At 41.0% G+C, this 13,988-nt stretch overlaps 1 protein-coding gene across 3 annotated transcripts in view; it reads left to right on the forward strand.

Annotated features, from left to right (window-relative positions):
* Positions 1-13,988, forward strand: part of LOC121952201 (rho guanine nucleotide exchange factor TIAM1-like) — a 67,507-nt gene that overhangs the window by 33,515 nt on the left and 20,004 nt on the right. For all 3 annotated transcript variants that reach the window (XM_042498732.1, XM_042498731.1, XM_042498733.1), the window contains exons 10-17: positions 331-477; positions 874-948; positions 3,715-3,885; positions 5,029-5,133; positions 6,093-6,174; positions 6,446-6,532; positions 11,202-11,414; positions 12,532-12,665. In XM_042498732.1, the coding sequence (XP_042354666.1) occupies positions 331-477; positions 874-948; positions 3,715-3,885; positions 5,029-5,133; positions 6,093-6,174; positions 6,446-6,532; positions 11,202-11,414; positions 12,532-12,665 (1,014 nt within the window). The remainder of the gene's footprint in view (positions 1-330; positions 478-873; positions 949-3,714; positions 3,886-5,028; positions 5,134-6,092; positions 6,175-6,445; positions 6,533-11,201; positions 11,415-12,531; positions 12,666-13,988) is intronic.

Here is a 13,988-nt window from a genome sequence, read left to right on the forward strand (position 1 = left end):
ATAAAGCAGCTGAATGCACACTGTAAACAAACTTTGACTTAAGAGAGCCGTTCATGTTAACGTCATATTTTAACACTCCAGAATATGCACCTGGGTGTAAATAGCCACATCAGCTCTTCCATCCAGAATGCAAATAATATTGTTTGCTACAGACACCTGGGTGCGGTTAGCATCTGCCACATTATTATTGCATTGATGTCTCTTAAAAGTCTTTTAATGTAAAATAATGATGTTCAAATAACAATCTTGATTGACTGTGACAACTCTGTAATTAAGGTTTAGATACCGCCTACATTAGATTGATGTTTTCTGTTATTATCACCGTCACAGGTGTCAGCCCGCACAGAGAGCAGCATCAGGAGGCGGAACCAAGCCATGCCTCGGACCTTCAGTAAACGTCGTAGCCGCTTCTCCTCCCTCTGGGGACTGGACACTGCCTCAAAGAGAAAGACCAAGGGACATCCTTCAATCAACCAGGTTATCATTACACTACAAGCTTTTGATTGTCTTCACAGTTTTTGGTATTTGAAACGGTAGTCTCGCATAGCCAGACCTATCTCACACTGTGCCAGCGTTGGAGAGAGGTCTGGCTGAACCCATCATAATTGTTATCACAAAGAGGAAAAACCGTCTGGGCTGTTAATATTTCTGTATTTAGCCATTTCAATGCCAAGCGAGCACTAGCATTAAAAATGTGTACATTTCTGCAAACATAAAGGTAACTTAAAACATAAAAACACAATTAGAGTGTAGGTTGCTAGCTCAGCTTTGACATTTCTCTAAGGAATGTCTTCTAGTTGTATATGTAACAACTGCTGTGAATTGGATGTATTTTGTTGCAGTTGCAATTTTCTGTTCTCTGTGTGGATGCAGGTCTTTGTTGATGGGATTGAGCCTGTGAGGAAACCATTGGAGCGCATGTTTGAAGACTCTGTCAGTGAGAAATCTGTAAGTGCTCAGCCATCTTTAAAAGTACCAACACAACACAAACGTCTTTTTATTTAAAGGCCTATATTAGAATTGCATCTTCCTTGACATTTTGATATGGTATGTGTTACTTCATACCCATCCTGTTTTTCAGAAATTTACAGAATATATTCGCTGTTGAAAGTTAGAGGTAAAAGTAGAGTTCAAGTCTCCCAGAACTTGCCTCCAATTCCATTGTGGTGACTGTTTGTGTCTATACAGTAATAGTCTTCCTAAGGCTAAACACTACGTTCCCCCTCCTCTTTGATTCACTACAGAGATCCAGAGCTTGTATAGCTGAAGGCTAATTCCTTTGTCATTGTTTGCTTTTGCATAAGCCAGCATAAAAATCACTGGAGCATCTGATGAACCTTTGTATTGAATAATGGGCTATGGGCTTCTTAAGACTTCTTAAGAGTCAGCAACATCACTGGATTTTCCACCTCCATTCATTTAACTGAGATCCTTTTGGTGCACTTGCTCTTCATTTGGCGGGCTAGCAGGGGGAGGCATAAAATCCCTGCATCATTCTGCACCAATGAGCATTTCTTTGAGGTCATTTTTGAGCTCCTGCTTTAATGTTTTCAGACAGCCACTTTCTAGCTGGAGAGTGAAAGGAGAAATTATCAGACTGTAAAACTTTAAAAGCTGCAGAGTCTCATCAGTTGTTATCAGATGACTCTTGAGTTTATTTGTGGTATACAAACAACCGTTTTCTTCCTCTGCATCCATTCCATTTCCTGCACCACACAACAAATAATTTCCTCCACTAGACTTTACTGGGTTAACTTGGGGTTATTTCGGCTTTCTCCTTTTTCTTAATACTGACCGCTTTGCGCCATAGCCAGAAATAAAGCCATTATTCTTCCTCTTTATCATCAGTGTAAAACACCATTTTCAGATCAGTGTTGACAGATTCCCATTTCTTCTTTTCATTTGCTCTAGGCGATTCCAACTCTATCAGCATCATTGGCTTTGGTCTGGAGGGATATTTCTGTCTGCTAATCCCTCTGAGACAAATTTGATCCGATATGTTCAGATCATTAGCTTTCTGATGTTTCAACAAATTATGCAGACATTTGCAACCAAAGGACCTGGCAGTTTCACACCATCTGTGCTCTGTGTATCTGTCATATAGACCACAATTTATAGAAACTTACTGATAATGAATAATATCTTCAGAAAGGAAAATAAATTATCCAAGGCTTCTATCAGTATAATGTTTCCAATAGTTCCTTATCACATGCTGATAAATGACAATTTTTTGTGAACTGGAAGGAAAAATGTCCAATTACCCATGGGTTGTGCAAGGACAAGCGTACCAGCTCTATATTTTATGAGCGCTGGTAGAAGGCAGCAGAGATGAGGGGGGAGGGAAGACAAGCCTCTGGAAGAAAACTCTGCAGCACTCATCCGCTCTGACCGTGGAGGCCCCCAGTGGCACTATGGGAGATTGATTTCTTTCCTCCCACGCTTAGCTTCAGCTGGCAGAGTTTGGCATGACAGTGAAGAAATGCATAGGAAGTATGCCTCGGTTGGTTGTAAAATAAAACTGGAAATGCTGCATCAGTAGAAATGAGCATCTCTTGCAAGATTTCTGTAGCTCACATCTGATGGGCTTGTCTCAGCTTCTCTGTTTGTTTTGGGGAATCCCACTGATGGCAAAAAAAGGGAGTGAGAGAGAAAGTGGTTTAGTGTGCCGCCTAGGACCCCCGCCCCACAGCAATGGCATCCTACGCAGGCCAGGAGGGGAGCCAGATGGTGCCGAGCAGGGCTGGGGAGTTCAGGGAGATGGGGGGAGGTACTAGTTATGGGCCCCCCGGTCTGTTGTCTGTCTGAGAAAATGTGTGCGTGTTTTTCTTTATAACTGCGTGTGTCTGTATTTTGTTTGTGAAGTGAACATGTGCACGTGTGTTTTGTTTGTGCATACAAAAATGTGCCTTTGAATATAGTTGTCTCTGTCTGTTTCCCTCTCTGTCTTACACACACACACACACACAGTTCAGTTAAACAGGGACCACCGGGCCGGATTGTTAACAGTTAGCAGATTGTATGGCGTGAATGAAAGATGGGGAGGAGGGGGATGATGGAGTGATGTGCAGATAGAGGGGAAAAGGGGCACCAGAAGGAGAGGCGTTGGGGGGGTTGCAATGGTGGAATAAAAGAATAAACGAGTTTGTGGATGGTGTTACCTGATAGGAGCAGATAAGGTATCAGTGACAGACAGTGTGAGGTCGAATAGAAGAGACAAGCAGGACAGAATCAGAGGAGAGAGGCTGACATGGCTGCCAGATTGTAAGAGGTCAGACTGATGGGCTTAAAGGTTACATACTGTGCTTTGAAGAGAATGCACACACATACTGTTGGCCTATGTAACGCATACTCACCTAGGGAGACTGTTGTATCACAAGGCTCTCATCACTACAAATGAATTAGATTTTGTAATCAGATCTCCTGCTGCTTTCAGGCCACCACCAGTATCCATCACTTTAGTCTAATCAATCAGAACAAATCTGTTTGTATGGACAAAATGGGGAATAATAATAAATTAGGAGAATAACAACATGGTTTAAGCAACCATAGAGTTATGTTGTTACTATTTCTTCACAGAGGAGAACCTCAATTAGATCTGAAAGGTTTTCATGATAAGCTTGAGTTTATTATGGGGTGGCTTCTCTTTTCACTAAGCACAAAGGCTACTCAAAGATGCTTAGACCCTCAATGTGTTTGTGTGTGTTGCATTTTCAGAAGGAAAAGGAGGGCTCGGTAAAAAGCCTTCCTCAGCAAAACGTAGACAGCGACATGTGGGTTCCTGATTACCTTGCTCCCTCCTGGGTGTGTCTTCCGAACAATCAGCCTGTGCTGGCTATCATACAACCTGGAGAGACAGCGCTGGAAGTCCTGAGCACCGTCTGCAAGGTGGGCCATTACTGAAAGAACCATGCAAAAACGTTGCAGTACATGCTATATGATACAGTACATATAAGGGTAATAATAACAGGCCAAACATTATGCACTTGTTCAACAATTTGCAGTGATGTAAGTAATATACAGTTTTGACTGGCCTTTTTGGTTTCATAGCCCCTGCACACACACAAATAGACATGCATAAATGCTCCCTAAAACTCTTGCGAGTCAGCAGCTGTCGAGCATGCAAATAATTCATTTTCACAGGTTTGTCAAACACATGCAATCTTCAGGAATGCATCTCATAAAATTGCACGCAGCTCTGTTGAGGTTTTTAATACCAGAAGTTGCATAAGGATACGATCTTGCTGTTTTACAGTCTGTTGACAGCTGAAGACAGGCAAACATGCAAAAGTCATTTTTTTCTTGTCTCCTTGTATTAAAATCTGAACATGAATGTGAGAATACCCGAGCTATGAGCCTGTCTCTGGCACTTCTAGGAGGGCAGAAATTAACACTGTAGATGTCACATGTGCACTTTGACTGACAGTGTCACAGATCTCTTCCTGGTTGTTTTCCCGCCTTACAATATACACTGCGTATTCCAGTCTCACACAGACTTGTCAATTCTCTTTGCAATCCGTCTCCTCTTTTCTCTAATTGGTCTCAGCCGCAGAAACACTGCAATAATGATGCCTAATGATACGTATGCATGCCACTTTCGGCGGGTCGGTTGCATGGAGCTGATTGACGTGTGTGTGGGCGTTTGTGTACATGCATGCTATAAACATGTCAAGGAACTGGAGCATCTAATTCATGGCCCTTGTGTGTTACATGCATGCAGATATACTGGGATTATATACATGATAGGATACATAGTATATGTCTGTGTCCTTTTGTCAGGGGATTTCATGAGCAATAGAGTGTGGTAATGGAAAATATAATGGTGTTTTGATGGGTGAGTTTAAAATATTATCCATGTGTTACAAAAGAAGACAGGCTTGGCTTCAAATTGCAGGGAGAATAAACCACAAGTAATTAGAGTGATTATGCCTGTCTTATTTTGGAAAGAGGAATGAAAAAATTTGTCATGATTTCCTTCACTTTAAAATTTCTTTTTCTTAACTGCTTTTCTTCTTTTTTTGTTGCCCCCAGACCCACAACATAGACCCCTCCTGCCACTACCTGCGTTTGAAGGTGTGGATCGACAACCAAATGCTCTTTTATGTTCCCAAACCGGAAGAGGACATCTCCGATCTGGTGAGAAAACACACTTTGATAGTAACTTGTGATGCCATGGATTGAATATACCATTTCTTTGGACTGGACAGTCATATAATGATCTACCTAACTACAATATTTCATTGCAACGCCCATATCTAGCGATAAAAGAAATGGAGTACTGTTATTTCACTGTAGTTTTCTTTCTTGTCATATTTGTGTTGTGTTACAGTCTCAGCTGAGACGCAGAATCCCATTTGGATTTTGGGGTCTTCACCTTATTACTAATTAATTTTTGTTTCATTCCAGGCAGATCTTGATGCAAGCTTGTGCATGTTTTATGACTTGGATGACAGATTTAATTTGCAATGCATACAAAATTCCCAGGATGAGAAAAAAAGCACCATCGCATATGCCATAAATTATACAAAATAGCATTCCGAATGTATTATGTGCGCTATTATTCATATAAACAATCAGTCTCATTGTAAAAGACCTCACCTCCACATAATTCAGCCTGCTGCGAACCCCAAGATGAATTCTCTTTGTGATGGTGCTTTGTAGGTGATACACTGAACTCTGTCTCTAAACAAAGTCATTGTATAACTGACTCTTTTTCCTCAAGAGGTCTTTTATCTCCCTGCTTTGATCAGTGACTCATTTCACCCTCTTTCATCCTCAGTCTATGATATTACATTATTATTTTCTCCTACACACTGCAGACTTCTGTCCCCGTCTGTTGCTTCATACACACAGCTGTGTCTATGCTCTCGCCCGCTGTGAGGTCAAACCCTCGTCTGAGCACCCACACTCTTCTCAGACTTGACCTGGATTTTGACCCCACAACCTTCACATGCGATTGCTCTGTTAAGGAGCCTGAATAATACATGAATCTATCCATTCTTTATTAAGAGTGATAACATGACCTTGACCTCTATCCAACACCAAGCCATGCTTCCATATTATGCCAATTAAATACCATTTTCTTGTGTTTGCAGCTCTACAAAGAGATTGAGGTTTGCCCCAAAGCTACTAAGGTGATCTGCTTTGACAAAACAGAGTCCTGCACCATCGGATATGGTACGCTTGATTGACAAACCCTTTTTTTTTAACCAGTTCCTGTCATACTCCTAAATTCTGTATCTAATTGATTTTGTAATAGACTTCATTGAGCCATTCTTCATTAGTCACTAAAGAGGGATGACCCAGAGTAAATGCATTTTGTCTCAAGTGAATCTAATTGCTTGGTAGTTATGAGGCAGCAGTGCACACTGTCAAATTGAGATTTTTCAGAAAGGGGTAAAAGAATTAATGACTGAATCTCTCTCTGTGTTATTATCTATGTCTATAGGTTTTTCTGTGGCAGTTATAGATGAGGATGGGACGCAGCAGCTCCATATTACTGAAGTGAAAGCAGAAGGACTAGCATCTGCTAAAGGTACATATTTCTATTTATTAACAAACAAAAATTAAGTGTGTACTTTACTGCACATTCAGTGTCCTGAGAGTTGATGTTCAGACCAAAAAAAATCCAAGTTAGCATTGCTGAATCAGAGCAGGTTATGTAAAAGGTATGTGAAAGCTAGGTACATATTTCTCTCTTGAGTTAACATTGCAGACTCAACACAAACACCTGACCTGAGGAACACCTGATCCCACATGGCATCTTATCAGTGCAGCTTTGTGTGACTGCATCGCATCAGATGCTGAGCCAACAAATCTAAATCTCTTTTGTTTGGGAGAGAAGCCTGGTGGCTTTGGACAGATAAGAGAAGAGGTGAATAGAAATAGAATACACACCTTTTGTAGAGAGGCGCTGGCTTGCAGCTAGATGTCAGATGAAAGAGAGGAAAACTGCACACCCTTTATTTGGATGCAGCCAAAGTTCTCCCCAACCTGTTTTATTTTTAGAGCGTAATGCCTTGTTTCATGTCAGCTTGAACATGCACATAAAGTCCACACACACAAAAGTGCTCCAGGGAAACTGGAAACAGTCAACATATGTTAAGCATGCAAAACATTTCATTTGATTAAGGAAGGTGTTGGCTCACATGCAGATGTCAAAGGAAAGAAGGCAAAGCTGCGCACTCAGTATTCTGATGCAGACTTTTAATTTTAAACGGACGGTTCACCTCAAAGTCTTCGTACATTTTTCCTCTTACCTGTGGTGCTATTAATCAATCAAGATTCTTTTTCTGTGAGTTGCCGAGAATCAACAAACATAATATTTTAACTCATAATTCGATACTGTCAGCATGACTGAGATAGCTTTTGTGACAGCTCAGATGAGGAGGACACCATTAGTGTTTACATCTTTCATTGTTAGGAGCACAAGCCTCATGAGTAAATGTACACTTTATCCGCATGGTGATTTGGTTGGCAGGTGTAGTTCAATAGAAAGAAAATAGTTCTTGGATGAAACAAGAAAGTCTGTGGATTATCTTAAGTAACTGGGTTATAATTTCTGGAAAGAGACACTGCTGTTGAGTTTTTCAATTTATTTATTTTTATTTTTTTTACACTTTGTGCTTTGACCACAACAAGACGAGTGCCACTGAGTTCAGTTATATTTTAGAGAAAGCAGACATATCTACAGCCAATATCTTTAAAACTCAGCAACTCACACCAAAACAACCTTTATTAATAAATAGCACGATAGGTAAGAGGAAAAATGTAAATATATGATTTTGGGATGACCTGTCCCTTTAAATACAATGGATCAACATCCTGCCCTTTGTCAGGATTTACAAGGTAACAAACATCAACTGAGAAATGGAGTCATTAGAGAGGTCAATCACAGCCAAGAAAAGCCTTCAGCTTCAATATGTCCACATATGAACCAGCAACTACAAACATCTGGGAGCTTGCATCAATATGTCTAAAAAGACTTGAATCACCTGCCCTTTACACTAAATTTGTCAGTCTGATGATTACTTGCTTTCACCTTAGGAGAGGCAAGATGTCCCTAAATCTGGATGCCTGAAATAAATAAAAAGATTGCATAGGAGCTATGAATATTTGACATTCCCCTCCTTTTTTGAGAAAACAGTATTCCTTTGTCTGCTACCTGCTGTTTGAGCAGTCGGGACTCAAGATCAACCCCCATTCGTTAGTCCGTGTCTTTTAACAGAGCCAGAAAGACCTAATGGGTTTGAGAAACACACAGCCGCTCTGTAGATACTACACTAATGTATAGAAAATAACATGCCCCACTATTGTGCCCCAGGGTCAGACCAAGGTTACTCAAGTGTGAGATTGTGTCCTCCAGTGCATTAGCCATCTAAAAGCTGCTAGCTTAGCAGGCTGCCAGCAGCCAGACGATGCAGCTGCACTAACTCTCTGCCTCTGTAGTAGAGACAGATAAGGCTTGTGGCATCCAGACAACACAATGCATCTTTTTTAGTGAGATTACACTATGTTTCGCTGAATCACTGAACAAAGTATGTCAGGCACAACATTAGTAGCTCTGTGTGTACGTCAGGATGAGCCTGTGTGTGCCTGTGTTTTACTAAGAGTGAGGAAAATGAATGGGAAGTGAAAGAAATCACGCTTCAATTTCTGCAGGGTATACGCAGAAACCAGGCCATCAGTGGACAAGGAGCCCCAAAGGGTGTTTTCTCTCCCGCTCACTGTAATTCCTGTTCCCCCTCCCCCTCCAGAAGCACACACACACACACACACACACACACACACACACACACACACATTCAGCAGTATATGGCCAGAGGGGTTATCTCTCTTTGTCCAATAAAGACTCTGCTACAGCTGACATTTCACATCCCAGACAACTAGGTCATAACTTAGGGCTAAATGTGTGTGTATATATGCAGCTGTATGTGTGTGTGTGTGTGTGTGTGTGCACGTGTGCGTGTGTGTCTGTAGTATTCAGTGCATTACAAAAGCCATATCACAGACTGTCTGCTGTCTCTATTACATTTACATGAAACTGAAGAAACAATAGCAGGCAAGCATGTGCTCATTTGCAACCCTTTGTCTCACGTAATTCTGCAGTGAGGACAGGTGAGATTGCTGTCAGGTCTCCTAAACAGCTGTCACAACCAATCAGGTTTATTGGGTGAGGTTGTCAGCTAATTGGTCTGCTGATTGAGTGCTAATTCTCAATTAGCCGAGCCGGGCACAGGTGGTCTAGAGGAGGAGCAAGAGGAAAAGCCTCAAACTGAAGCAGTCGGTGTGTTACAGTACCCATACTACCAGAGTATTTCAAGAGATTTAGTGTGTCAAATGCAGTATGACAAAAATGCAACATTTTTCTGGCTATTCTGACCCATGAACCTCTGCACAGTGGAAGATAAGTCACATCAGCTGAGCCAAAGACTGATGATAGCTAATTGACAGCTGACACAGTGTGTCTGCAGGTCCTTTAAAAGTTTTAAATGATCTTATATTCCATTTCTTTATAAATATTAGACCTTAAAAGTCAATAGTCTTAAATATGAATTTGTGACATCTTAATTGCCACAAAGGTTTTCTCTTATTTCATTTATCCATCTTTCAATTTATTTTTGTCAAGATGAGTCAAAGTCCTGTACATGAAAGTCCACATTTCTCATGTTCCAAATCTTTAAACCTACCAATGAACCTAATACCGTCTCTTTTTACTTTATACTTGTATTTACCTGTGGGCAAAAGCCACAATGACGTGATGTGACATAGTAATAATACTGAAAACGTGCTGTTTGGGTAGTCCCATTTCCTGAGATGTTTTCATGAGCTTTTAAGTTGCAATGTTGAAACAACGTCCCAGCCAACATTTGTATGTGGAGCCAATGTGGTTGTAAATGAGCTGAAAAAACCTGGGACCAATATGGGATTGTCCACAGGTTCAGGTATTGACCCATGCCAATTGCCCACATGGGTTATGTAAGGGCTAACTGAGTACCAAGTTAGTATGTGCCCAAATCTTATCCGGGGTCCACTTGGGTAAACAGTCCCAAATAGGGCCCATTGTTCAGCTCATTAACTGCCCACGTGGACCTCACACACAAATGTTGGCTGGGGTTGATGCTACAGAAAGATATTATGTATTTTAGAGCTCAGAGCATTTAAGATGTTAACAATTTGAAGCTTTATATTACAAAGGGATTTTCTCCCAGACTTGTTGGTGCACCAGTACATCCCCCAAAACTACTGAAATACAGCTTCACTTCAGTATTGCAGTTAAATAACTTTCCTAACTGATCTAGGTCACTCTTCATGGACATAAAACAGTTAACAGTAACATTACAAGTTACATGTGAGCAAAACACTGAACTGCAACATGTGAATTAATAAGAAGCTTATTTCCATCAACCAAATATTTATTTCTACGCACCGTGTTTCTGCGTGTATGACCACAACTCATAAACTTGTGAACCAAAATTCTGCGACTCTCAGAGTTATTAGGAACTAATTTTTCCTGATAGTTCCTGGTCGGAAATAATTTTTTCACATTCCGACACTACATGAATGTGATACAAATTTTGTGCTACGGACCGCAACAAACATATGAGAAAGAGGGTAAAAGTTCAAGCCGGAATATTATGACAAATTAGTATGTCCCCACTGCATGCATACTCCATGCAACAGTACATACTTTGTAAGGGCAGAATGTACAGAACATACTTAAACTGAAAAGAAAAAATACGCTATTCGAAACACAGTGAAGTCCATGGACTCTTCTTCATAAAAACTACCACACAGATGATAGACATGATGACAGAACAGGAACAGACAGTCATTGCACCCTCCCTCTTAAAGCCTCTCCGTCTTGTTAGATCAGCATTTGCCTGAAGCGAACATGCACAGAAGGATGCATTTTTAATGCATTGGAACACATTAGAGTCCCAACATGTCTGATTAGCCACAGAGCTGCTGTTGAGGAGTATGGCACTAAAGTTTTGTTTGTGCAGATCATTTGTACACATTAGCACTCCAGCGTTGATGGCCCACAGGAAAGCTGCTGTGTTGGATGGTGTTTTGTTGTTGACAGATAATCCTTTCACATACTGTGTGTTGCTTTTAAGCCCCTTTATATGATATAATTTACTGTTTTTCAGCATTAAAAGAGTCAACTCTGTAAGCTCACTTTGTTTTGTCCTCTCCACCAGGTTTGAAAGCGGGGGATGAGATTCTGTTGCTGAATGGTAAACCTGCATCTGCCCTCCAAATGGATGATATGAGGGCTGCGTTTGTTAACCAAGCGTTGACCTTGAGCATCAGCACTCTGCCCCAGCTGGACCCTCGGGTGTTGTGCTCCCTTCCACCGCGGCGCTCTGATGGGGAGCAGGACCCAGCCACAGACATCTTCTCCCAGAGCCAAGGTAAAGCTCTGTTTTTCTACATGGACAATATGAAAGAAGCTGTTATCATTATTTGTATTTTGATCTTGTCGTGGGAAATTTCATTATACAAACAGTGTCCTCTAGTGACAAATATAGAAAGCTTGTTTTTCAGTTTCAAACTTTAGTTTGTTCAAGGCTATCAAATCAGGTAAAACTTGACCTGCAGCTTTAACATTGGGCCTGGCCTTTTGGAGTCACAGGACTCAAATCAATCTCAGTTAGGTGCTCTGTGCTGTTATATAACAAGTGTTTGTGTTTGTGCAGGTGTAGATCAGGATTATCCACACTGATGCTTACTATGTCTATGGCTTAACAGCATAGTTCAGTTAGAAGAATGTTTGAAAAATGAAACAAATGTAACATTTTAGATGTAATCTAAACTTGTACAATGCTCTTTTATGTGTGTTTTTTCGTTTTTATTCATGTTTCTTGTGTTGTACCATCATGCATCCTCTATACCCCTGACTTTGTGTAGTGGAAAAAGGGAGAATGCAGATGGGTGATATTTTTAAGCAGAGGGTGAAGAGGGTGATCTGCTAATTATGCATGTATGCTGTCTGATAACTAACCTGCAGGCAGCCGCCAGCTTTCCTCTGACCCTCTCTTTTTCATCTGTGCAAGGGCACCATTTGTATTCCTTTTATAAATTGGGGCTTGCAGTGCACAGGCTGACAAGCTGGCATTGTTTATACAGGGACTTGGAGCACTATGAATATTAATATGAATCCCTCAGTAGTGTGGAGCTGTCACTGTGTAGGATATGTCATATGCAAAGGGTCAGACAGAGTTAAAAACACTTCAGCAGCCAGATGGAGGTCTTTGGTGATGTCATGCTTAAGAGAAGACGGGTGTACACAAGTGGCCTTCAACAAAGAGGAAATAAATTGGAAATTTCTCACAAATATGGATGGAATGATAGAGACTATACAGTCATATACGGGTTACAGGGTGGGGAAAGCAATGTTTGATACAGAAGGGATGCCTTACAGATTGCTGTCTCAAATCTCAAGTGTATATGTGACATATCTTTTGTTTTTGGGGTGGGGGGGGCACAAACTGCTCACTAGTAAGTGCTGTCATTTGTCTCTGTCTGTAGAGGACATTCTGGATGAGGTGTCTGGGTTAACAGCGGAGAGCCCAGATGAGAGTATGGAGGAAGGATCTCGGTTGTCCCTGCAGAGTCCTGGAGATCATCCGGAAGACAAAACCTGCATGGGGACTGGACAGAAGGTAGGACAGGTCATGCAAAGACACAGCCTAAGCTGTTTTCTCATATAAACTCCAGACAGTGTCTGCAGAATTCCGTCTAGAATTTCTCTTTCACACATGTAGCTCTTGCTTTTCCTGTAATTTGCTGAACATTTTCTGTAACGGCCCTTATTGACAGAAGTTCCCAAATATCTCTATAGTTAGACATTTTTGTTTGTGTAAATGACCTTTCTTCTTCACTCTTAATGTTTGTTTCCGTCTGGTTTTGTGTGAGCCTCCCACACACTGGCTGTGAATTCTCCAGACGGTTACCTGCTCTTTTCACACATAGGCTCAATCTGACATCACACAGACTTTGTACAAGGGAGCTGGCAGGATAAAGTTCATTTAATTTCCGATCCAACTGATTTCGACATTTGTGATCTCACGTACAGCTCTTCTGGGTAATGACTAGATAATTTCAGGTTTGCATTGCATCTGTGAAAGGGGCCTTTAGCAATATATACACACATGCAACAGAGCAGGAGATTATAGTGTGGTTCTACAAAGGATGGGGTCTCATGCATATTGTGCCAGATGTGTTGTCACTTAGTAAGATAAAGACCAGCAGTTTTGGCATCAGTGTGTGTATATGTGTGTGCTTTTTGAAGTGGCTGATAAGCTGCATTGTTGCCATCTTTTAGCCAAGTAATTTTTATTTTGTTTTGTTTTTGTATTTTTAGCTTCATCAGCAGTGCGGTTAATTCCTTGCTGTTTCTGACCTCAGATCTGCCAGACAGAAAAGAAAAACACTGATATCACTGACCAATGTTCTAATACATTCTGGATGTATCTGTGAACCTTTACTTGTCCATGTGCTTATGATTATATGAGAACCGTCTGGCAGGCATTATCCTAAATGTTTTTTCTCCCATGTCAGATGTATTTTTTTTGTGTAGCATGTAGCCAGAAAGCTGGAAGATGTTCAGAGGCTTTTTATCATGTGATTCTTGTGACCTTTACAGAAAGGCTGTTTCGGGACAGAGAGATCTGAGATGAGAAACACAAGTGTGTTCATGTCTGACACGCTCACGCAGCCATTACACCATATTTCACACACTGACAACTGCTTTGAAGTTGCTTTTTAGTGAAATCAAATCCAACTTGATGAGTAATTCATGCAGTAATTTCACACATAACGTACTGTAATCTTATTCTCAAATAAATAGCAGGCTTGTTTTTATACAATGCTGACAACACATAATGTGATTACTTTATGGTGTGTCAGACCTGACACATGAACAGATGTGTGCACTGGATGTGTGTGTGTGTGCCGGAGCACAGAGATGGAGACAGACAGGTGAG

This window comes from Plectropomus leopardus, chromosome 13 (assembly GCF_008729295.1).
Source record: "Plectropomus leopardus isolate mb chromosome 13, YSFRI_Pleo_2.0, whole genome shotgun sequence".
Classification (NCBI taxonomy): domain Eukaryota; kingdom Metazoa; phylum Chordata; class Actinopteri; order Perciformes; family Serranidae; genus Plectropomus; species Plectropomus leopardus.